The following is a 26,911-nucleotide window of genomic DNA, read 5'->3' as shown; positions in this document are numbered from 1 at the left end:
TCGGAAAAGAACAGAGGCAGGTGGCCAGCGAGGGACACAGTGGTGCAGAAGAGAGTGCAGTTTTGCAGCTCCAGAAACAGTGGGCTGGAAACACGGCTTTGCCCTCCTTATCCCAAAATCAACCAGGGCGTTTGCCATATGCTGAGTGCGGCTTGGCAGCGGGACCAGGGGTGCTCATTGGTGGCATAGCAGTCCTCCAGGGTGGCAGTTCGAATCTGTGCATGTCAGGGCTGAGCCGGTGTCTGCGGTTTAAAACCCTCCTCTGCTCGTGAGTGCAAGTGTGCAGTTAGCATGTGACAGGAAATGTAAAAACCTTTTCGGTGGGGCCTGAGGCATTGGCAAAATCTAAAGCCATCTGAGGCTGTGGTGGAGGGCAATTTTAAAACTGCCCATGCCTGTGATAGGGGCCAAAGCCGAGAGGCATGCAATTGCTTACCCAACAGTGGAGTCTGGTGAGAGCGAGGGACAATTTAGTAGCAGGCTGAGCCCGAGGGCCCAGCAGCAGTGGTAAGCAAGCAGGGGCAGGTTAAGCGACCAAAAATCAGAGCAGAGATGACAGTAGTTGGTCATCTGACAGCTGAAAGTGCAGGTCCTGGTAGCAGGAGTGAAAGGGAGGTGTTGCACATGAGCAGGAGAGAGAATGGGGTTCCAGAGCGAAAACAATGGAATTTCCCATCTGAGTCACGGCACCAATGTTATGGTATATTTTTAAAATGATGCCACCCACACAACAGATCTGAAAGAGAGAGTTTTATTCAATGGAGGTGGAGAGAGAGAGGGAAAGAGAGAAACATGGTGGGGGACTCCAGGAAAAAAAGTGAGGAGAGAGAGTGCAAGAGGAGAGAGAGAGAGAGAAAGGAGAAGAGAGAAGAGGCAGGGATCCTTTTATCCCAGGCACCTGGCAGCAGTGACCAATGATGACATCACAGGTGTCTAAGCAACCTGGGAGTGGGCTAGTGTGTCAAGACTTGTGAACCAACAGTTACTGTGTTGATTGGTTCTTGTGATGTAGTTTTACCATGGCAACTATAAGCAGATAATCCTCATCAAAACCTGTTCAGGTAAATTTTTGTTGTTTAGTAGTTACCAAAAACTGCAGCACTGCATAAAACAGCCTCCTGACACACATGACACACTCAGAGGCCTGTTCAGCCTAACATTTAAGGGTCTCTAAAGCTCCTTACTCTGCCTATATCTGTCCTAAGGCAGTCCAGGTTTAAAATGCAGGAGCATGAGATTTGTTTTAGAAAAGAAGGAAGAAAGGAAGTGAAGATGGGAGGGAGGAAGGAAGGCACCAGCGACCATGGAATGGATTCTGCGTCTCTGACATAAATAGCATGGGAGAGGGGGCAAGTATATTTAAAGTAACCTGGATTATGGAGAAAAACAATGAATAGCCGTGAGAAATCGGTGCAAACAGCTACGCGGGTTAGCAAACTGTTCCCAGTAATAGTAGAATTTAAGGTTTGGTGTTGATAGTACATTCCTGCCACCTAAACATTCTCCACTAGGCAGATCAGAAATACAGATGAAGAGGATGCTGCTTGCCCAGCAGCGGAAAGAGTAAGAGACGTGCTATGGCTCCACAAGGTGATGAAACAAAAGGCATTATTGGTTTTTTGTTTGTTTGTTTGTTTGTTTTGTAATTTAGAATGTAAATTGAGTACTTTGTCTTCTACTTACTTTCAAAGCAGAAATATATTAGTTATTTATTACTGAAGATTGTTATTAGTATTTTAACTATAATATTTTAACTAAAATAATTACAATTTTCACAGTGCACAGAGAAGGGTCTGTCCTCATCATGGGACATAATTGTCCTGAGGGTAAGAACAGCGTTCTTTCACAATAAACTGTAGCAGCAGCAAGTATAGAAAGGAGTCCAAGTGAATCATTTTATAGACATCTAAGTATCAAAATCAAAGATGTCAGAGAAACATCAGAAACCAGGAAAAAGGGAAACATAGACCATGGTAAGTCAATGAATTAATTGACAGTAAATGTGAACGGATGTTGTAACCGGCAGGCAAGAAGGAACATGAAATAATGACAGCTGAATTCTATGTTTTAACAATATTTAAAATGAATCAAAATTGCAAATTAAAGTTGTGACATGTGATCTAAAATTAAATTTAAACATTAATCTGTAACAGATTAGAAATAATGAAAGAAAAATCACTGAACTTGAAAGCATAGTCATACAATTTTTGAAAACCAAAACCAGAAAGAATAAAAATAAAAAAGATTGAGGGAATAGCAGAGTTACGGAAAAGTGTAAAGGATTGATGTGTGTGTGTAACTGAGGTCTTAGACACACCTGTAAGAGAGAATGTTCATGGGAAAATATTTGAAAACAAATTTTCAAGCTCTTTGAAGTTTTAAACCCTCTAATAAACCAGTAATTCACAAGTAGAAACACAAAGGAGGTACACAAGGGCTGTCATGATAAAGTTGCTCAATGCTGGTCACAAGGAGGAAAAATTTAAATCTACACATGAGGAAAAATATTTCATGTAAGAATTAAAATTTATTTACTTTTAAAAATACCACAAAGTAGATGATGTAGTTACATGTTTAAGAACTGAAGGTTAAAAAGTATTGACCATACTAGCTTTCAAATGAAGGTTAGATAGAGATGTTTTCAAATACATAAGCTAAAGGGAGATATTGCTAGCAGTATTACACTGTGGGAAATACTGAAATCTTTCAGGCAGAAGGAATGCTACCAGATGGGAATATGAACTTGTACAAACACACAAGTAGCATCAGGGAAAGATGAACCAGAGGGCAAGGGCAGAGGAAATTGTATTATCTAAGTATGTTTCAAAGATAACTGTCTCCAAGACAAGGGTTATAACAATGAAATGTAAGACTTATATAATCTGTTAATATGAAGTGTCTGCTAATGATAACAAGTCAGAAGAAAAACTATTCAAATACTGTTGGATCCTGATGCTGCCTGGGGAAGCTGTTCTGACAGTAGTGTCCCTTCTACGCTAGCTGGGAAGCCCGTGGCAACTCAGTCTCTAAATGGGCTCCCTAATAAGAGGAACAGGGGCTGTCTCTGACAGGAACTCAGTGGCTGGCTTTTTGATCACCTCCCCCTGAGGGGAAAGCAGCCTGACCAGGTCACAGAGGAAGACTATGAAAGATAGTCCTGATGAGACCTGGTAAGTTAGGGTCAGATGGAAGGGAAGGAGGACCTACCCTATTAGTGGACTGGGGAAGGGTCCACTGGGACTGGGAATGGGAGGAGATGAGGGAGGGAAGGTAGGATTGGGAGGGGATGAGGGTAGGTCTACAGCTGGGATACAAAATGAATAAATAGCAATAAATAAAAAATTATATTAAAAAAGAAATGTGAACAGTGGACACCTTTGTTTCCAGTCAAATGAACTGATTAAGAAATAAACCTAGAACCCCTGCACAGATGTAGCCCATGGCAGTTTAGTGTCCAAGTGGGTTACATAGTAATGTGAAGAGGGACTGCCTCTGACATAATCAGATTGGCCTGCTCTTTGATCACCTCCCCCTGAGGGGAGAGCAGCCTTACCAGGCCACAGAAGATGACAATGCAGCCACTCCTGATGTGATCTGATAGACTAAGATCAGAAGGAAGGAGAGGAGTATCTCCCCTATCAGTGGACTTGGGGAGGGGCATGGGTGAAGAAGGGGAAGGGAGGGTGGGATTGGGAGGGGAGGAGGGAGGGGCTTATGGGACGATACAAAATGAAAAAAGTGTAATAAAAAAGATTGAATTGAAAAAACATTATAAGAAATAAAGGAATGGCAAGTAGAAAAAAAAAGAAGAAGAAAAGAAAAGAAATCAAAGCTCAGGGCATCACACAGAAGATAGTTTTCCAGCAGTGTAAGTTTGGCTTAGAATTCACATATTAACGTAATTTACTACATTAGCAAACTAAAACAGAAAATAATGCTAATTTTGACACAGAAATAGAATTTGAGAAATTTCAATAACTATTCCCAGAAGAAATTCCCAGTAAAGCAAGGATAGAAGGGAGCCATCTCAATTGAATTAAATATCTACAAGGCAAAATAAAAAAAGGGGCGGGGGGAGTAAATTCCATGCTGATTCCCCTAGGTTGCCACTACAAAAGACCTCCTTATAGTTTTTAAAGGGAAAAGTGTCTGGTGAGTTTCTGCTATCTGCAAGCTTAAACATGGCCTGAGACCTCTCTCTGATTTTGGCTGGTCCTCATGTCCCCATGTCAGCACATAGCCTTTTTCCTAAGTGTATGTGCCTGTGACCCAGGACTTCCTCTTCTTATTAAAAAGACAATTTTCTGAGGCATTGCTGGTTTCTTCCCCTGAGAATTGAGATTTGCAGGACATCTAAATCTCCTACGTTTAAGAAACACAGAGAACTAGAGTTATAGTTCAGTGGCCAAGCATTTGTCTGACATGACAATATGAGGTGATGACAAAGATGACAATTCAGCTGTCCCCAGGAAAGATGAGAAAGAAATTCAGGCTAAAATAAAGAAGAAAAAAGGGAACCTGTTTGGAAGACAATAAATGCAAACAGAATAAAGTGTTGCACTAGGACTGAATGAGTTTAAAGGAAGATGAGTAAGAAGCAGACAGTATTTAGGTTTCTCTCTGGGCAGCACCTTGACTCCTACCCACAGACCTAACCATTCTCTACAGTTCCTTCACACTTTGTCTGTTCTGTTGTAAACACTGGCCACATTTTTATTACATGATGCATGTGGCTGCGTTCCACCACAGACAGCCCACTACAGCAAACAACTACACTTGCCTTGCTGAGTACCAGCATCAGGTGGCATTGACCATCAAAACTAAGTACATTTGGGACCAGTGGGGAGCAGAGAAGTCATTTGAAGAATAAGACCAGAGAAAAGAAAATCTTCACAGCGGAGTGGGTAGGGAGGAGAACATGTCTCAAGAAGTAATAAGATTGAGGTAAAGGGGAAACTCAATATTTATTATTAGATTTTATTGAGCAGGAAGCAGAGACATAGATCTCTATCCTCCCCCCATTGGCACAGAAGAGTTGTCATCTGCCAGAAGGATGAAAAGACAATTTTATTTCATTTTAAATGAATGATATGTCAGATACTTTTCTAGGGAGTCATATATTTTATATTCTGTTATGCTGTGCATATGTTATAATCGTATGGAGATGGGAAGAGCATCACATATGCTATTTTCAGTTACTATTAGGAGCCTGTGGTAAGGTTACCATGAATTAATACAAACTGAGAATCAGTAGAATTTCAGCAGTTTGAGATCAGGCTTGAACCTGGCTCATCCTTGTAGACAACATCATGCTATTCTAGAAAAACTGTTGGTCTTAAAATGTGAACACCAGATTCTAAATTCCAATGGTCTGCAAACGTGTTACTTATCCTCCAGACTTTCTTTTATTTTTTATTAAATTGAGATAAAAGCACTATAACTTGACATCATTCGTAGGTAAGTTTTATGTGTGTGCACACAGAATGGCAGATGGCATTATGCTGGCACATAGCTGCCTCTGGCATTGCAAGCACTCTTCTTGACCAGCACTGTGCTCTAAGAGGAACTCCAGACACAGCAAGGATCAGCATACCAATGTTTGAAAACCTTTCAATAATCTCTTCTTCTGCACTTACGGTGTTCAACGGAATCAGCCTCAAAGGGCAGCTATGAAAATCTCTATCCTGGCATCTCTTAGTGTGTCATGGAAAGAACAGTGCTAAGAGCCCATCTGTTCTTAAGTAATGTAGTCTTAAGGGTCTGTGAGCTATGCATGCATGAAGATTATGTTTTATTTTACATTGTTTCATTTCGGTATTTAAATATATTATCTGGGGTAGGCCTGTTTGCATGACATGTAAGCTTCTGAAGTATTCTTAGCCCATCTTTGTTAAAGGTTAAGGAAACTCATTTTTAGTCAATTAGTCTTGCTGACTAATTTTCTGTCACACACTGAGAAGTAATCCTCAATATCTAGAGAGCAGATTGAAACAGATGTTTATAATTTACAAAATCATAATGGTGTTCTTATAACTTAGAAAGAAAGATTAAAATGTAAAAAATGTGAAGATAGCACACGCTACAAATGGAATTTGGGGTGTTAAAACTAGAAGCAGAGGCCGTTTTAAACAATAACCTGCAGTGATTTGATTCCAAGAACAGCTTTAGGAAAACAGATTTAAAATAGCATACCATTTACACTTTCACAGAATGCTTAAAATTAAACATATATTCTCAGTTACAATTTGCATGGTTATTTTACATAACAAACTATTGAGTGTAGCAAAACTATTAAATATCTACACAGTTTATCTCAGAGAGTCCAAAATTGAGAAGCTTGAGGTTGTTGGTGGTATATTCATGAAGACCCAATGGAGAGAGATGCCACTGTGCTTAAAAACAAAGACAGATTGTCACAATCATTCCGTGGGGTGCAGGCAGTGCTCATACAGACTTCTGCCTCTCAGGCCAAGTCCTGGTGCTCAGTCCCTAGAAGGCATTCAGAGAGTATCTGTGGCATTTATAAGGTTAAATTTATGCAATATATTTTTTTAATTCAGAAGTTACACAAGAGCTGAAGTCTAGAAAAATCTAAACATCTCTTAGGACAAGCTATAATGATTTAAAAACTACTTTGTGCTGTGTTCTGGAAATGCGAACTCATTGCTTATTTGTGGGGGGTAGTGCTCCTTTTTAGTTAGTGGGAAACAATGCAGAGAAGTGATAGTCTCTACTTTAAATGTTGGCGCTTGCTGGTTTTAACAGTGTAGATTGAAGATACCAACCCAGGACTAAATAAACAGAAAATTAAGTTAGGAATCTTCATTTTTACAAATATTCTGGAATCTTAAGGTGGAAAAGGCATTTACTTTTAGCCAACTTGCTGCTCTTGCTGGTGAGGAAATTAAACAGGAAGTTTCTTTGTTCAGATATTATTATAGTATTGCTCCAACCTTTCTTTCACTAACTGAATTTTTATTCTCAAATTTGATGTAGTAGTTTTATATTTAAAGAATACAAAATGGTGTTCTACTTGATTTGGTAATTTATTCAACAAGTGTTCATTGAGTTCTACCAGGTGCCAAAAATTTGGTGTTTGAAATCATCAAGAATCAAAGAGTAAAAATTTCTTACAATGAATGAAAGGATGATGATGATGATGGTGGTGTTGGTGGTGGTGTAATGATTTCACAGAATGGTGGATGGTAATGAGGATTTTTGTTTTTATAAAAAGAGTAAAGATTCAAACGTGTGGGGAAACAAAAATAGAGATGCAATTTAAATAATGTGGAAACAGTTATCTTTGTTGTAAGGGTGACTCTTGAACATAGCTTGAATGTGATAATGAAGCCCCACCATTTAGGTAATTTTAGACTTGAAAATATAAGCATACTTGAAACCTGTTTTTTTTCCACATGTTACTACATGGCAAGAGGTTGCAGATTACAGAAAAGTCAAAGACCCTTCATCTCCCTGTCTCATTAGCTGGGATTGGCATCTCCACAGTGCTTCTTCTTTCCTACCTAGCTGGAATAAATGAATTTCAAGAATTAGGTTTTGGTCTAGCAGTAACAAGAATGTGGTTTACTTTGAGAATTTGCTCTTGAGAGCCTCAGAGCAACACAGAACAGAACGCTATGTCATTTATTGGTTCTTAGAAACACACAAGTTCACACATTGCCCCTTTCGACTCTTCTGGGAGTCTGGCAACAGGTTAGCTTTGCCTTTGACTCACTCTGTGATACATACATTCAGATGAAAACATGGCTTATTTTCTGGACAGTCTTCATTAATCTTAGCATGACTTAAAAATCGAACTACCTGTTTCTTCCAGATTGCGTTCCTGGCATCGGCCTACGCCAGTCCCCAGCTGAGTGAGGAGAGCTGTTCTGCTGTGGCTGCTGTGGCACATTACCTGTATCTTTGCCAGTTTAGCTGGATGCTCATTCAGGTTGGTAGCTCACTCACTACCCGCCACCATTCTCTTCTAGTGACCCTAGTGAGGATGTCTTAGTGCCTGATACTCCCTGTACTGAAGTAGAAATTATCCCATGTCACCATCACAGCTGTCCCATGCTGTGACTACCACAACATCTCTAGTAGCCATGCACTAAGGAGCAAATGTAGAAAGACTGAAGACAGAAAGTCATAGAAACAGAAGCTGGGAATATAGGCCCTGCAGAGTAAGGAACTTGAATCATTTTCTCTGGAACATCATAAAATTTGTTGGAGAAAGGGAAGGGTGGGATTAGATTTAGATTTTAGAAAGATGCTCCATTTTGTGGTTAGTTGGAGGTAGGAAAGAGTGACTGGGGAAAGGTGATTACTATTGTTAGTTGTACCAGGAGGAGGGGAGAACATTCCTACTAAACACGGAAGTGTCAGGAGAAACAAAGTAAACACGGTGTATATTTCCCTTTTTCTTAGTGCAGAACTTGAGGATGTAGGGTTGGTTGTCAGGAATGCAGAGATGGAAACTCTGTCTTCCACTTATCTGACATGAATGTCGACTGGACAGTGGCATCTGTCCTGACGGTGAAGAGGGGAAAAGTTTCCCGTCTTTAACAACGGCAGAAGTAGCAGGGATATAGTGTGCCGGGGGTTGGGAGGTGAGGGGAGATCATGCAGGAAGGCCCTAGCCTTGGTGTTCTCTGCACACCTCAATCTAATGCTTCTGCAGGTAGGGATGATAATTTCTTACTCCTAGCATTAATGCTTCATAGAACTTTCAGCACCTCCAGTCAGGGAAGATGTGTCATTTTCTCTCATATCTCTGTCAACAGATTTAAAAATAAGTCTAAGACATAAATGTAAAACTGAACTATCTCCTGAAATTAGAATAAGTTATATTTTTCTGATTGCAAGATTGCTTTAGGGTTAGCTACGCCGAAGTTTTTAATACACGACTGTGTGTGTTGTTACTATCTGCCTGTACTGATTCTCCAGTGCTATACTGAAGGCCTTTGTCTCTGTCCCTGACATATTCTGAGTTTCTGATTAATAACTTAGATGAAAACACAGGAAACTGCTTATCAGTTTTGAAGATATACAGAGATAACAGCATAGTTACAACAGGAAGACGCTTGTGTAAAACTCAAAGTAGAACCAATATAGAGGACCTGTAGTTCCAGATTGCATACTAAAAGAAGGCTATCGCTGATGAAACAAAATATAGATGGCTGAAATTTTTACTTTGACATAAACTCAATGGCAATGTGAAGCATGAACAGAGTATCGCGTAGACCCAGGTTACACGTTACAGTACAAAGGCAACTGTGGCTGCACTGTAGTCTGTAATGCAATGCCATCCTAGGCGCACGGGAACCACGTTCACAGTTCACACGCCAGCATGTGAGGAATCAGAAGGTAGTAGCTTGGAAAGGGTCTGGGGAGATGCTTCTGTGTGTGGTACCAGGAGACATGCTGCAAGAGAGGAGCCTGGACCAGGCATCTGCCTTTGGCAGAACTGGAGCAAATGGATCAAATGTTAGGAAGTGAAAATCTCATTCAAGTTAAGAGCATTCGCAGTCAATAATTCTATCAGAGTTGAAGAGACTATTTCTGGAAGCATAGTGAATCACATCACTAAAGTACATTCAAGAGAGAAATGACTTTCACATGTATTTCGAGTGGAGTCCCTCCTTTGGGAGGTATTAAGCAAGATGCTGTATAAGATTTAAGCAAAGGGAACGGGGATCGGTTTATCCCATGCCTGCTTTTCTGGTCATTAGAGAAATCGGACTGTGGCTAATGCTTACTGAGTAGACTAGTTTTGTTTCTGTGTGGCTCGTGATTTCGGAAAACGGCTGCAAGTGGCAGCGAAATGTAGAACATTTCTCACGGTGCACCGCACATCCTTCATGGTTTGCGGTGTGGCCACAAGGGGGAAATCCAGCGACTGCTGAGTTTTAGGCAGGCTACTTCTCATAAGCCATTTATGGCCAGAGCTTGTCCTTTTATCAGCCCGTATTCTCCACTTATAAAACGCTGTGTGCTAAAACCATTAAAAAAAAAAAAACAAAAACATGATTCTATCTTTAAAAGCACTGTGTAATAAGATAAGCTAGTATTAGACCAATTCTGAGCCAAAACTTGAAAAAGCATGTACATGGTAAACAGACATAGGTGCAGGCAAAATACCAACACACATAAGATAAAATAATGAAAATGAAGGGAGAAAAAACCTTGAAAGAGCATTAACCCTTTGTTGATTCTGCTATCATACTTTTCAGCAGTACAGGAAGGAATTGGATGCTATCTATGAGTAATGTGACAATGAGTTAATCTTAATTTTTAATCCCTGGGCTAAGAGTACCAGAATTATCAGTGTGCACTGGCGAGGTGGCTCATTGGGCAGAATCCTTGCTGTCAAGACAGACAACCAAGTCTGATGGCCAGGACCCACATGTTTGGAAGGAGAGCACTGACTCCGGTACATTGTCGTCTGACCTCCACACATGTCCTGGGGTGCCTGGGCACGCTCATACTTACACATGTTAATAGACACGCAAATAACATAATAAAACTGTCCTTAAGCATCTTAAAATGACACACTGTTGGTGTTTTTTTGTTTGTATCACATTCTAATGTTATGATAAGCGCTTTATGGCCTCACTTTACTTTTCTGTCACATGCTTTAGACACCCTTATGGTAAAGTGAGGTTTCATTGAGACTGCCAGGAGCAACCTCTTATTGATAAACAAGTTACATAACTTCTCCAAGCCTGTCTTGCAGATCCGGTTGTGGTTACACCATCTATGGAAATGGTAAAAGTCTGAAGCTAATTAATCCGTGCAGTAACTTGGCCCTGTGCCCGGCCGCATGAGGGTAACATGAGTGGCTAACACAGAGATCTTGAACAGTGCTGGAGAGTCTACTTCTTCAGCTTAATCCAGTCTTTTTATGAAGAGGGGAATGTGTATTATTTGTGGAAAGAGGGGTGATTTTAAGAGAGGCGCACAGGGTCACAGAGCCTCAGTCTGTGACTTGTCAGAGTACCCGCCTGCACCACAGCACTTGGTGGCAGTGCAGAAACAGCAAGCTTCTGCAACAACTCACAACTCACAAATTCCCTACTTGTCCAAAGACCTGCCCTTTTGTTTGTTCTTCGTGTACGATCATTCAGCGTGAAGACTGAAGTCACTTCCTTCTTCCTTAAGACACCAGGTCATGTTTACTATAAGTAAGATTGATGGTGAGAATTTAAGAAGTTGGAATGTCTTCCCTCTGTGCTGCTGGCTAGTTGCTTCAATTTTCTTTATTTTGGAGATATCATATACTAATATTTCAAAAAAATACTTCAGAATGATGTCAAATCTATGGTACATCTCTTTCTTGCTGTTTTGAGTCTTTGCCATTGTTTTTGCTTTGTCCCGAATGCCATGCCTAAAGGTAAACACTGCTAATGGCTTCCTGCGTATGCCTCCACAAATGCCCCATGAGTAGACAAATATTTAAAAATCCATAAACAAGCACACATGTGTGTCCTTGTGATTGTATATACTTTTGTGTGTGAGTGTATGTATATATTTATGTTTGGAAGTCTTTTCTTTTACAATGTTCAACTAGACTCCTATGCTACAATGTAGTTATTCTGCCATTTATTTTATAGTCTCTATTTCTTGGTAATGGTAGTTAGTTTTTTGTATACAAATAGTATTTGTTTGCTTAGAGAGGATCCATACAGTGAATTCCTAAAACTTGTGCCTTTATTAATTGTGGTCACACAAGATATGCTCCTAGTTTTATCACCAGGTCATGGATTGATTGAAGAAATATCACATAAACAGTAATTGTTTGCAATATTCCAATAAAATAGGGGTAAATGGAAACTGTAACTTTGCTTCTGATTCCATCTGGCACAGTTTTATGATCATTAGAATCATCATGTTAAATCACTGTAGAGCAGTCTGCTTCGATCACAAAAGACATGAGAGTCTTGCATTGTCTCTGCAATCTCTTTCTCTCATTCCTAAGGTTGCAGCTTAATTAAAAATGTTCTGTTTTAATTTGAAAGTAAAGTTTCTTTGAAGAATGCATTCTGAAATTAGTAGAATATAATAGACTACAAATCACTTAAATGTATGCTTGAGCATTTATATTTGGTGCCTTAATTTCTCCATGTAGCCTGACTGTGAGGAAACAAACAGACAGATTCTTTATTCCTTAGCAGAGAGTTCCAGAGCATAACAGGAAGAGAAATGCTAAAATTAGCCATGGTTTTCCATTGTCATTGATTTAATTTGACAAGACTTCAAAAGTATTGAAGACAGCAGACTGATAACTACCAAGATAAAAGTGACCCCAGGAAATACTGAATTATCAAACCTCAAAAAGCCTTGACATTCTTTTAATGCAATAAATAAAAAGAAAAAGGACATAAAAGTGGAGCACGGGCTTATGGGAACACTTCTCAGATTTGCATCTGAAACGAATGATTAAGAACATTTAGTGATAGAATTAGCAGCATTGTGACTGCAGGTTAAATACGATGCTATAAATCTGCTCAATGATTATAGTGAAACAATTAGTAATCAAGCATTATACAACAGCCTGGATACACTCTTTGTTCAGATGAAATTTGTGGAGTTCAAATAGCCTATTGAGCCTATAATAAATGGCATTTCTCCTTTATTTTTTACCAGCATAACTAACAGTTGTATGAAGATGTAGTAATAAACTAATGAATTTGTGTTTATAGAATATATAAAACCAGAATTCCGACCTACTATATCTAAAACAATTAATAAGATGTGTGTCTGATTTTCTTGTGTAGATACTTGAAAAGTATGCCTATGCAATAATATAGTCAGTGAGCTTATAGACACAGTCTTTAATTTGCTCTTATATATACTAAATCTAGATAAATCTTATTTAGATATTTTAGTTATTTTTGTACTTTAAATGGAATCAATTTAAAATTTCCCAGCCCCAGTTATTAATTCTGGAAATGTACTTTTTATATGCCTTATTTCTCTCCTTTTTTTTTGAAAGTGGAGAAGATAGACAGAGAAAGAGAGAGACAGACAGAGAGAGAGACACAGAGAAGGAAAAAGAGAAACAATAAAGTATTACAGCACAAAAATTTCCTGAATTAAATTAGATCGATATACATTAACTCATGAGGTCTACATTTATACTCAATAAATATTTGTTAAATTCATGTTTTGCATTTAATATTTTTAAGTTTTACTAGTTGACTCATGTTCTTCTTAAGAGAAGGCTGATTAAATGAAGTCATCAAGTCTTCTAAAACTCTTTTTGGAACAAAATATATGCCATACACATGTGTCGTCGGAATGTATGCACACACACGCATAGAGGAGGACATTTACAACTTTTTCAAATCATAGTTATTAAAGGCAAATAAAATGGTATTCAAAAAATGTGCATCTTTACTTTGTTATTTTCTCATTAAGGATGATTATAAGCAGTGTTTTGCCAGATATTATAAAATTTGGTTTTGAATACAAGGTACAAAAATTAATCTGCAACAGCTCATAGTTAGGCTTCGGTCATTTATATGCTAATAACCCTTTCATTCTTCATTAAATGTTACCATAAAATAATAGGGTCAAAGGAGAAGTTTTTTTTTTTTACTTATTTATTTGTTTATGCTACGAGCATGGAAATCTACTCACATGTAAAGTATTTGTAGGTTATGGAAAGATAAGAAAATGAGGTCTTCTGTACAGGATACTAAATCAGTATTTATATGAACTTCTCTGGAAATAAATCTCAAATATAATTAGTTATTTGCTTAGTTAATGCAAGGTCTCCTATAGCTCAGGCTAGCCTAAAACTGACGATATAGCTGAGGTAACCTTGAGTTCCTGACTGTTCTGCTCCCATTTCTTGAGTTCTGAGATTAGAGGCATGCACCACCACACACTCTGATTATAAAAACAGGAAAATATCATCTTTTAGTTACAAGAATGGCACAGAGAGAGGGGAGAGGAAGTTGTTTTAGAAGACAAAAGAAATCTGAGTTAAACCGAGGGAAACAAATACTGGAGTCCTGAAAATGTGTATAGGACACTCAGCCAGAGCTGTGAGTGCAGGCTGTCTGTCCAGTCTTGCCTGCAATCGCTCTTTCTAGGCTATGCTTACAGCACAGCTGCTGCACAGTTCATATTTCCCTTAGTTCCATGAACAGCTTAGATGATCATGGGATTACAAGGCAGTCTGGGCCAGGCTTCGATCCCTGGCCAAACCAGCTGCGACCAGCTGGCCAGAGTCATATGGCACACAGAGCTGCCACGCCAGTCCTGTGTGTGGTTGGGGGAGGTGAGAAAGAGCCTGAGTTTAAGAAAGGGAGTTCATGCTCTAGGCTTGCATCCTAAGATATGCCTGCCTAAATGTATTTAAAAAAAATTAAAGTCAAGTATGAGGACCCATGCCTTTAATTCCAATACTTAGGAGACAGAGGCAAGAGGATGTCTGTGACCATTGTGGTCTGTGTAGCAGGTCTGAGGTCAACCTGCACTACCCTAGACCCTGTCTCAAAAAGCCCTCCAGTAGGGGCTGGAGGAATGGCTCAGTGGTTAAGAGTAACTGTTGCTCTTGCAGAGGACTATAGTTCAGATATCAGGACCCAGGATCAGATATCCCCCAAACTTGGGGGATCAAATGCCCTTTCATGGCCTCTGCAGGCACACACATACATATACATACACATACACATAAATAAAAATAAAATAATCCTTCAAAATCTTATCTAAAAACAAATTAACAAACAAGTAAATAAAATTCAAGAAAGCTTTAATGAATTAGAAGAAATCTTACATTGGACCACATGGTTTTTTCTAGAATAATTAAAATATTTTATATAGTATTTTTATTCTTTGATATAAAAAATGACACACAATGGGAAAAGCTTTCTTTAGTATATTTAGTGATTAGATCCTGTTAAGAAGGCATTTGCCTTTTTTCAAACTGACAAAAGCTAATGCCTTTTGGAGCTAGCTTTCTTGAGCCAGGTCATTGAGAATCCAGACACACTGTAGAAGCACTGCAAGGATGAATGGAGAAAATACCTCATCTTATCACGTCCCCTTAGCTAAGCCCGTGGTTGAAACGCCACTGCAAGGTTCAGTTATCCTGGCTGTCAGTTATCACAGACAGTCATTCACAGTCTCTGTGAATGCAGACATTTGGAAAATACCCCGAGCTTTACCATGCTGAATCGACTTAGAAGCCACGAAGCCCCTCTGCCCAGACACTTGCCCCTTCTGCAGTGCTGGTCTGCCTTGCTCTGAAAATGCACGTGGGCACACTGTAATGTCAACAAGTGCCTCGGCAGAGATCTTTTGGTTGGGTGACTCTTCATTCCCTAATAGCAACATTGACGACCTCAGTATTCAGCACACCCCTGAGTCTGCTGGTTTGAGTCTACGCCCTCTGCTAAGTGTCGAAAGAGGTGGAGGTTGGGGAATAACACAACAAGCTCTGGGCTTAATCACTTTTAAATAGGAGTTAGAACAAATTTGCATAAGCAACAATTCAAAACATGCTTTATAACTACAGACATATGCAGATGTGCATAAAGATAAGGAAATAAATTCAAAGACAAAAATCTCCAAGGAACCAAATATTTTTATTCGTCCCAAGTTTAGCCTTAGAAAATCCCCCTAGGCTGAAATAGTCAAGATAGGATCTTGCTCAGAAGCCTTGGTAAACAGCATCTAAAAGCCTTCCCACAAGCGTTAGACATGCTTATTTTCCACTCAGAACAGGCTTACACTGCATCACGACAAGTTTGGGGCCTCCTGCGTTTTTTTATCCTTTTCCACATCCTGCTAGGAGATGTGAGGGATCTGACCACATTTTCCAGTGCGGAACGCGTGTGCTCAGCACGTTGCATGGACCATCCCTCACTTAATCTTTCCAATAACCTTGCATGCATAAGGACTGAGAGACTGCAAATGCTTTCCCAACTTGGTCCTCCTCATGGAACACGTGTGTGAAATTCACTTTTACCCACATTCCACCATACTAAATCGAGGAGGATGAACTTTGCAGAAAGTAGGCATTATGGTATGATGCCATTGTCATTACTGTACTACAACAACTAAGTAAGGCATTAATACTTACTTTTCGTTTAGTTCAAGGTAAGAAAATGATAGAAGACAGAAAACATAATTTCTAGACTTGACTTGGACAGATGCTTGATACGGTATTTCAGGCCAATAATAACATTTACATGCTTTATTTTGCTCATTCCATGTATCTAATATATTTCTACATACTCCTAACTCAAGGCACTTGTCCCTTGCATACTTTTATAGAAGATATGATACAGCTTTAATATAAAATAAATTCTCTTATATAATATAATAATTTAAATAATTAAATATATTAAATAATATAAAATAATTTCTCTTACCTATTGGGGGTCCTCTTGTTAGACTCTGTGATTCAAGATAGTAAATTCCTCCCTATCCTTTTCAATGCCGCATCCGCAGTGACTAGCCTGATCTCTGATATTTACTAAGTCATTGGTAAACATTACTCAAGTGAATGAGCAAGAAAGTACAGACAAAACAAAATAGACCACAATCTTTCTTTTTGTTCTGTGTAATATTTTTAATTTTCTTTTAAAAATATATTTATTTATTCACTTTACATACTTATCTCAGCCCCCTCTATCCCCTTCTCCTGGTCCCACCCTCCCACCCTCTTCCCTTCTCAGAAAAGGGGGGCCCCCTCCCAACCACCCTGGCACATCAAATTTCATCAGGACTAAGTGCACCTCTCCCCCGGGAGCCCAGGAAGGTAACCCAGCCAAGGGAAGCGGGCCAGCAGCAGGCAGCAGAGTCCACGTCAGAGACAGCGCCCACGCTAATTGCTAGGGGACGCTCATGGAGACAGAGCTGCTCATCAGCCACGTATGTGTAGGAGACCCAGGTCCAGTCTCTGTGAGCTTTCATGGTCCTTGGTTAGTTGATTCTCTTGGCCTTCACCATCTTTCTTGGTTGAGGCATTTTTCTCCATTCACAGACACATAGTGTTTTTGATACTGTACCACATACGTGTGCACGCACACACACACACACACACACACACACACACACACACTTGAGAAGAAGGTTGGCCTTCTCATGTAGTAGGTGCTTATTGTACAAAAAGTGTTAAAAATCTTGAAATCCCAGAGCCATTTATTTCTTTATTGTCATCATGAATTTGTTCTTGATGGAAGGTAGTTTGGATGACATTTGTTTTTTCAGAGCCAGATTTACAAAACAGTCTCAGAAGATTCTGACAAAGTTCAAGGTAGAACAAAGTAGGGAGAAGAGACAATGAACTAAATATTTCTTTAAGTTCCCAGAATATTTTTAATACCCTTAATTTCTTGAATATATGAAATAAAGGACTGTTTTAGCAAAAAGAAAATCTAACTCAAATTGTTTTTCTTAAGCTGGTCTTTGCCCTTGTTGCTGAGTGACTCCGTGTGTCTCCCTCAGCAGAGGCTGGTCTTGTGTCATTAATCTAGAGCCCGATCATGTTGGTTTCTTCCCTAGTCGGTGAACTTCTGGTATGTGCTGGTGATGAACAATGAGCACTCTGAGAGACGATACCTGCTCTTTTGCCTTCTGAGCTGGGGGCTTCCATCCTTTGTGGTGATTCTCCTCATAGTCATTTTGAGAGGAATCTATCGTCAGAACCTGCCGCAGATCTATGGACTCATTCATGGCGACTTGTGAGTACATCCAGGCAGCACGCTGCCTTCTTAGTTCTTTTGTACTTTACTGGAAGCTTTACTGGTAGATGGTGGACACAGGCTAAAAGAGAAGTAGTGCCACGTCTCAGGGGAGCATTGCTCTCCTAGCGTACTTTGTGAAGCTGGCCATTCTCTGGTCATTCATCCCTTTAAATATAAATCCACTCATTGCCTCTGGAGGAGCAAGGTTTTCTCTGGAGGAGCATGGTTTTTTCTGGTGACAGATATTAAATAGCCATCAGTAGATTATATCTTAGCATAACAGTTTATCCATTAGACAAATAATAACATACAACAAGTCAGTGTGAAAATTCTGATAATGAATCGATGGCAAATTCTGGTATTGAGTTCACATGGAAAAGAAAGCCCATTTAGCTTCTCAAATGAAGTTTCCCACCTTCCTTTGAAGTAGACAGCGTACCATCTTGGTGTCTCCACCTACAAAAGCTTCATGGAACAGGTTTGGGATTTCACCTGCAGAGAGCACAACATATGTTTAGGTTTTATAATAGAAAATGAAATTTTAATTTCTTGAATCAAGTACCCACCAAACTCAGTATTAAACTATGGAAAGATTCTAATCTTCAAGCTCAAAATCTTTAGGTCTGCTTAAAACATGAATTCACAGAAGACATATAAACACTGAAAGAAAATATAGAAATACTGAATTTAAAGTATAAATTTTTATCATATTTGGGAAAATTTTTACTGCTTTCATGTTGATTCTCAAATTTTTTTCAGTAGTCTGATGCTTATTCAATTCAGAAGGAGGTGAAGGAGTGTTGATTGCACAAAATTTAAAGGAATGAGGGTGAAATGCAAGGTTGGTTTATAAAGATACATGGAAGTTTTCTATGTGAGAAAAAAGGGAAGTAAAAGAAGTCCTAAGTTCTACCTTTGACTTGTGTCTTGACCCAGAAATTTATCTTTTTTTTTTTTTTTTTGGCTGTTTCTACACATTCAGGGACGCCCACAGTCTCTGTAGAGAAATAGTACTTACAGAGTTCTGTGTTCCTTTAAAACAAGAAAACACCAACCATTACATACAGCATATATTGAATAACATGTAGTGTGCTGCATTACAGGCCCCAGGAAAGCCGGGAGACATGGAGGGTGTGGGAGGTGGGCTGGCTGGGGAGGTGTGCCTCCAGGTGACAGTGCTGCTGTCACTGACAATGCCCTGCCTACACTCCAGCCCCAACTCTCTATGCCCTTTTCACTAAAGACACCGAATAGGAGCAAAGGAACAACACAGGAAACAGTTACATCACTGGGGAAAGCAGCTGCATCTTTGACTAGTTTGCTGTTCTTCACATGGGACATCTTCAGCAGGAACAGAGAGCCTGACTGGAGAAAAGACAGTGAGCCTGTCCATTTCCACTCTGCTCCTGTGGACTGGGGAGACGGTTTTTGAACTCCTTCTGCTGGTATTGGAACTTTGCAGACTTCTACCCAAACTGCTTTCTGGCACTTTCCATTCATCCTCTCCCATTTGTGCAGGCTGCAGAACTGAGAGAACAGGATGGATGGACCGTGGCTCTTGTTTATGCCTTATGAAGAGATTCTCATTCTATAGCACAGCACTGCAGATTAAGGAATCCTGAGGCAGTCACACCGTCAAGGCAATTAACTGCTGTAATCATGCATGTTTTTCTACTCCATTTGGGGACAAAGTTATAAGAATGTTGTTTTTAAAAGGACAAAGAAAAAAATGACTGTTTCATGTTTTCAAGGAGAACAGAGAGTAATGCCTAAATACAAAAGACATTGTCAGAACAAAGATTATTACAAAGTACAGGCAACAAGCTCTCTTTCCTAGACATTCTTGTTAACCCTTTGTAATCTTAAATTCAAATTATTCTACTTAGACACACACACACACAAACACACATGAATTGTTTCTGAACCTGATATATATAGCTTTGAAGACTGCTTAGCTCCTTTTATTGAAAAAAAAAAATAGAAAACAAAACTTTTGTGATTATAAAGCTAAACTAGCTCTCTTGCTCTAATGAAAATGAGAGAAAAGGTAAAATTCTAAATAAGAAATAGCCTACCCACAAGCTTATGAAAACACAACTACCTATGTATCACAAAGGTTTTTGTGACAATGTCAATTATTTAATAGATGTGAAAAATGTTTGAAAGATGAAACGCTTTATAAGCAGAAATCATTTCAAGGTCATTTTTGCTTCTGAGCAGTTAAATAATTAATAAGCACTAGTTATTGGCGTACACAAATGTGTTTCACACATACGTAGCCTCCACACCGATGCTCCAATATACGCATCCAAAGGCAAGACACGTGACACACATTCAAACACACAGGCACACCCTGGTGTGCTATTCATATTTATATATTTTGTCTTTTTACTGAGTCAAGAAGAACCTCTCATACTGATTACTGTACGGTATCATATTTTATTCATGTAAATTCTAGATGAGGCGAATCAGTGTCTTTTTAAAAATTAGAATATACATATTTTACTATTAAATTTTGAGATGCAAGTTAATTTTGAAAGTTTCTACATGACTCTTTGTTAAACACAAAGAATCATGAGTCAAGAGCTGGTGGCTAGAGGCAGCTCTTTTCTCTTGTGAACTCCTTGGTAAGACAGTACTTGTTTGGGGGGAGGTTTTATAGACACATTACATATCTTCTCAGCGTTGATGAATGGGAACCTTTGACAGCAAAGCTCATGGTACAAGAAGCTCTCTTGATGCTGTCAGAGAAGTAAGGGCATACACAGGAATATCCAAGAGAATACTCTTAAAGTGCTTACCTTCTCAAAAAAAATGCTATCTGTGGTCAGCTAAATAATAACTTCTAGCAGGCTTTAGTAGTTACAATTGGTAGGCCCAAAATGGCTAACCATTATATTGTAATTTCTTTTCTCCTTAATTTACAAACAACTTTCCTCTTCATGACTAGAGGAACTCAAATTTCAGAGAATTCTGTTTTTCAGTGAGCTTCAGTCTCAACACAGGGCAGAAATTAGTTCTCATTCATATGAAAGTTTTGTAAGCCTGCATCACCATGTCACCACAAGTCTCCTTGAGGTCTCATGGTATAGACTGTGATTGTGTGAATTCCATGGCAGTTACCTATTGGAGGATGATGGCAAAGTTTCTAACATTGTGTCATTAAAGGTCTTGTTGATTTCATAAGAAGACATGGTAGGGTCTGATGTCATGTCCTCCACAATGTTAGAAGACAACATGTGTGAAACCATCCACACCTAAGATTTTCTTAGCAGGGAGGCCTTTAATTAAAGTTACATTTTCTTTAAAATATCTCAACATTCATATTTTCTTTCTAGTTTTTGAGAACTTTGTAAGTTGTCATCTCTCTATGAATTTTCCATCTTTTAGCTAATTCTACACAACTGTTATAACTGCAAATGTCTGTCTTTGCACTCTTTATATTGATGCTACTGTCATCTGTCTTGAACAACCTTTATTAGTCAGGGAGAAATGGAGTACATACTGAGGTTTCTCCTGCTGTCAGGACTCTACATCCAATTTTCTTTTTGGATATTGTTTTGCATCTTCTTAAGCCACCCTCCAATGAAACACAAAATTCCTCAAGGGAAAGTTTCTAATTATCTTGGTAATTTCTTTGTACCTACTTTCTTGAGGCATTGTGTTGTAATCTTTTGAACATTTATTCTGGGAGTGGAGGGAGTGAGCACACATGTGAACATGTAGATGTGCATATAAGCAAGTCATGGTTTGCAAGTGAAGGTCAGAGGTCAACTTTACAGGAATCGGTTTTCTCTCTTCACCTTGTGGATCCTGGGCATTGAATTCAGGTTGCTGGTCTTAGAGGCAATACTTTCTTTCCCTGCTGAGCCATCTCAGCCATACTGTGTTTTTACAAGTTCTCTTTTCTAAAAGGTGTGAAACTTGGCTCTTTGGATCTTCAAGTTACTAAATGTTCTGCTATCCATCCTGGCTCCATCCTTTCAGTCCCACTTCCATCCTCTCAGTCCTCCATCCTAAATTTTCAGTCACTTTCCATTAAAATTTGACAAATGGTCTTGATGGGAAAGTTATGAGCAGAATACAGGACCCATCTAAGTGAACTCTTCTTCACAAGACAGTGCAGTCTCAAATCTTTGCTGCCAGAGCAACTTGCCAGTGCCTTCAAACAACTGATTTTGTTTGTTTAGTTTTGATTTAATTTTAACCTGTGTTCCTAGTTGCCCCAAATGGGAGCATGTTATATAAGCTATTTTATTGGGCTAGTTAAGCTATATGTCTATATCTATCTATCTATCTATCTATCTATCTATCTATCTATCTATAAGTAATAATATATATTAACCAGAAAATCTATCTATATATTATGTTTGTATGTGTGTGTGTGTGTGTGTGCGTGTGTGTGTGTGTGTGTGTGTAATACTGGTTAATTACACACATTGATTAAGAATAGCCCCCAAAATTTTTTTTACTAAATAATTTATATAATTTAGACATACTGTTTTACAACAGTATGTCTAAATTATGTTGTAGGTCTATTTATGTTGTAGGATAACATGGTAAATAACTGAAAATATCAATGTTCTCTAACTATGTTTGTCTTTATATCATCTTTAGAAACATTCATAGCTACATTTTATAAACTGTCATTTTCTGTTGTTGGGGTGTTTTTTTTTAAGCTTAAAGCTAGTGCCTCCATATCATATATTCAATTATCTGATGAATGCATTTTTCATAATGATGCAAAGCTAACCAAGATCTAAATTTTTTTTACAAAATGAACCCAAATCAAATGCAAATCAAATCTATAGCTTTAAAAAAAAAAACTCACATCAACCACAATGGCATCATCAAGAAAGCAATGAGAACAAATGTTCCTGAGGCTGAAAGAGAAAGGAGCCCCTTTGCATTGCCAGTAGAAATATAAATTAGTTCAGGAACAGTGCACGTTAGATGGGAGGTGAGGTTAGACTAGAGTAGAATTACTGTGTTACCCAGCCATCCCATTCCTGTGAATCTTCCACAAGGTATTGGTGTCCTCACACAGGAAAGGAGTGCCAGTGTTAGTGCTGCCGACTCACAAGTACTTGTCAGCAGATGAACAGATGAAAAAAAATGCCATCAGACAGAATGAAGTACTACTCATCTATCAAGCATGGATCATATCATTTCCAAAAAACTGGGCAGAACTAGAAATTGAAATCTTGGCATACAGGCAAGGGTCATGTACTTTCTCTCATAGTAGAAACTAGTGGTGAAGGGATTATGAAGTAGAATGGAGCCTATTGAAAAGAAAAAAGGCACGAAGACAATTGGGGTGGCGGGTATGTGGGAGAGTGGGGAAAATGTTTGGAAATACATTGTACCTACCTGTGAAAATGCCAAAATGAAATTCGTTATTCTACACAACTAATATATATTCCAGTCAGACTCCCTCCTGAAGAGCTTCTGATGGTCTGCTGGCCCCTGGGTACCCAGCCTGTGAACTCGAAGCTGTGTCTCTTCTTGCTTACATCCTACAGTCAAGAAATATTTCCCAGTCCAGCTAGTAACTAACCTTTCCCTAATGCATGTCTCATTTTAATCTTCATCTCCTATTTCACCACCAACACTACTCTTCATCCTCTCTTTGGTGTGGCAGGTTGCCTAACACACCTCCTTTTTGTAACTTCATATTGTGATAATCCACCAAATTGTTGCATGTTTCAGCAGGTCACCGCTGCTGGTCACCACTGCTGACCCCGCTTCTTAGACCATTCCTCTAAACCACCCTTTTTAGTTATACTTTGCAGACGTTGCAGTCTCTGATTTTTCTGTTTTATAACTCAAATTATTTTCCTTCACTTAGGCCATTCCTATTTTTCTTCAGAGGAACAACTTAAGTATCAATTTTATGAATACCTGTTTCCAGAGCGAATATACCTCCTATAGTACATACAGGAGGCTCAGTAGACTCACTCCCTTTCATGACTCTTGTGACTGTGTCAATTATACTAAACTGAAAATGCTTGTTTGTGTCAGCTTGTAAATTGAGATTCAACCTGGACATCACTAAATAATCACAGATACATAATGGTTTAATGAACCTATGAAGTATATGGTATTTAACTTATCCTTGTGTGGAAATAGATGAACTAGGAAAAGGAAACTAACAGCCCAATGCAAATTTATACAAATTTATAAATGAGAATTAAGGGAAATTTTTCATATTTTCTCTCTATATATAATTAATCTCTTTCCATATCTCTCTCATTTACTTTTTACCCTTTCCCTTTCTGTCCTTCTATAAATTCTGCCTAACCCAGTAATAATTAGCTTAACATATGTGATACACTTGGAGGTCATCAAATAATGCTAAATATCTAAACATTTTAATTGCCACCGGAGTCACCAAAGCTTGTAAGTAATTAATCTATTTTTGTACCTAAAACATCAAAGTCTATGAGTCTCAGCATCTGCTTTTATACTTTGCTGGGTAGAGACTTTAGTCTAGGCTCAGAGGGAAAGGGAAGAGGACCTCCCCTATCAGTGGACTTGGGGAGGGACATGGGAGAGAAGAGGAAGGAAGGGTGGGATTGGAAGGGGATGAAGGAGGGGGCTACAGCTGGGATACAAAGTGAATAAACTATAATTTATTAAAAAATTAATTAATTTTTTAAAAAAGATCAAAGTCTAATTTGTCATGACTAGTGAATTTGTGAAGCTAGTTTAATTCACACAACTTTATTTGGAGAAAGGCCCAAAGAGCTATACAATTGTAAATGTGCTTTTCTTCTATTGCATAGAAAACCTAACCTTTACCTACATTTGGTTCTTCGCCTTTGAGACAGATGGTTATGTGGCTTTCTGTGGAATTTCACCTTACTCATAGTTAGTAGAAGAAGCCCCTATATCTTATGATAGAGTAGTACTTTAACTCAGATGACGGCAGAAGCAAATCAATCTCTTGAGGGATGGTCATTGACTACCAGTAGCATCTGGAAGTTGTCTCTGTTGAACAGTTGGTGCTGGGTGCCTTTAGAAATCATCGTGTATTTTTTCTATTGAATGGATTTGGCTTCTTTGTCAAATATCGAGTATTCATAGGTGTGTGGATTTATTTCTGGGTCTTCTATGCGGTTCCATTGATCCTCCTTTCTGTTTCTATGCCAATACCATGCAGTTTTTATTACTGTTGCCCTGTAGTACAGCTTGAGATCAGGAATGGAGATATCTCCAGATGATCTGTTGTTGTACAGGATCGTTTTGGGGATTCTGGGTTTTTTTGTTTCTCCATATGAAGCTGAGAATCTTTTTTTCAAGGTCTGTAAAGAATTGAGTTGGTATTTTGATGGGAATTGCATTGAATCTGTAGATTGCTTTTGGCAGTATGGCCATCTGAAAGACTCTAACTAGCAGTGTTTTCAAAGCAGATACAAAGACTCATGACAAAACCTTTGGCAGAGTACAGGGAATCATAAGAAAGAAGGGGAGTTAGTCTGATGGGGAAAGGATAGGAGCTCCACAAGGACCAAATATATCTGGGCACAGGGTTTTTTCTGAGACTGACATTCAACCAAGGACCATGTATGGATATAACCTAGAACCTCCGCTCAGATGTAGCCTGTGGTAGCTCAGTAACCAATTGGTTTCCCAAAGTGAGGGGAACAAGGACTATTTCTAACAGGAACTCAATGACTGGCTCTTTGGTCTCCCCACCCCCGAAGGGAGGAGCAATCCTGTTAGGCCATAGAGGAGGGCTTTGCAGCCAGTCCTGAAGATACCTGATAAAACAGGATCAGATGAATGGGGAGGAGGTCCCCCCTATCAGTGGACTTGGAAAGGGGCACGGTGGAGATGAGGGAGGGAGGGAGGGACTGGGAGGGAATGAGGGATCGGGACACGGCTAGGATACAGAGTTAATAAAATGTAACTGATAAAAAAATAATAATAAAATAAAAAAATTAAAAAAATACTTGTAAGAAAGTATATGTTTGCAGAAAAACAAAAGAACTGGACACTAGAGAAAAAAAAAAAGAAATCATCGTGTATTTTCCTTGGGTTGGCTCTTTGGCTATTTCAAGTTAAAAAAAAAATGCTGAAGAGAATTATACAAAACATAGGATTGGGGCAAAGCCACAGAGGAATATGGTCCTGAGGGTGCTCAATGATGACTGATAGCTGGACAGGGTCTAGAATCAGCTTGGAGGCAACTTTAGCCATGCCTGAAGAGATCATCTCCATTTAGGTTAACTGAGGCAGAAGGGTTCACCGTGAATGTAGGAGGCGCCATTCTATAGGCTGGGTCTGGGACTGAAGACAGGAAGAATAAAATGCAAGCACTCCCCTGCTTTGCTCCATGACTATGGATGTCCCATGACAAGCTGCCTCAAGCTCTTGCCTCCATGACTTTACTGCAGTGACAACTTACACCCTAAGCCAAATAAACACTTCTTCTCTAATGCACTTCACGCAGTATATTTTGTCACAGCAACAAAAGTTAGGAATACAGTCTCAAACTGAGAATATGACATTTATCTGGGACCTGACTCTTGTGAAAACTTGTGGGTAGAGTGACTGGAAATGGTTTCAAATTCATGCCATTTACAGGTGAAGACAACATCATTTGTCTTGATTTTTTTCTTATATTTTTCCTTTAAAATGTTTTATTAATTATTTTAGAATTTTATACAATTTATTTTGATCATATTCACCTCCCCTAACCAATCTCCTACCAGATGTAGACCTACCTTCCTATCTACCAAACTTCATGTTCTCACTCTTAAAAAACAAAACAAACAAACAACACACCTTGGTATATAATCTGTGTTTCCTAAATACTCTTGGGTGTGTCACATGCCTTAGAGAGTGGTCAGTCTAGTAAGGCTCACAATAGTCAAGAAAACCAACTCTCCCTTTTCCGGCAGCTATCAAATGCCAATAGCTCATCGGGTAGGCATAACATTTCTGACCGCTTCACCCTTTCCATGCTGGGATTTGGTCTGGCTTCATCTTGGGCAGATCGTGTGCATGCTGTCACAGTCACAGTGAGCTCATATGTGCATTTGCCACATTGTGTCCAGAAAACAGTCTCCTCATCCTCACTCCCTGCCTCTGACTTTGAGAATCTTTTGACATCCTCTTCTGTTTTGAGACCTGAGCTTTGATAGGAGTACAGGGTAGAAATGGCACAAATATTCCATTTAGGGTTCAACAACATGGCATAGTCT

The 26,911-nt window shown here is 39.0% G+C and overlaps 1 protein-coding gene across 1 annotated transcript in view; it reads left to right on the top strand.

The window, feature by feature from the left end:
• Nucleotides 1–26,911, top strand: part of Adgrv1 (adhesion G protein-coupled receptor V1) — a 568,841-nt gene that overhangs the window by 381,196 nt on the left and 160,734 nt on the right. Inside the window, exons 84-85 of the mRNA XM_060383611.1 lie at nt 7,835–7,951; nt 17,521–17,699. Of these exons, the coding sequence (XP_060239594.1) occupies nt 7,835–7,951; nt 17,521–17,699 (296 nt within the window). The remainder of the gene's footprint in view (nt 1–7,834; nt 7,952–17,520; nt 17,700–26,911) is intronic.

This window comes from Meriones unguiculatus, chromosome 5 (assembly GCF_030254825.1).
Source record: "Meriones unguiculatus strain TT.TT164.6M chromosome 5, Bangor_MerUng_6.1, whole genome shotgun sequence".
In the NCBI taxonomy this organism is placed as follows: Eukaryota; Metazoa; Chordata; class Mammalia; order Rodentia; family Muridae; genus Meriones; species Meriones unguiculatus.
The sequence above is the reverse complement of the archived record's forward strand: the minus strand, read 5'-3'. Positions and strand labels throughout refer to the sequence as shown.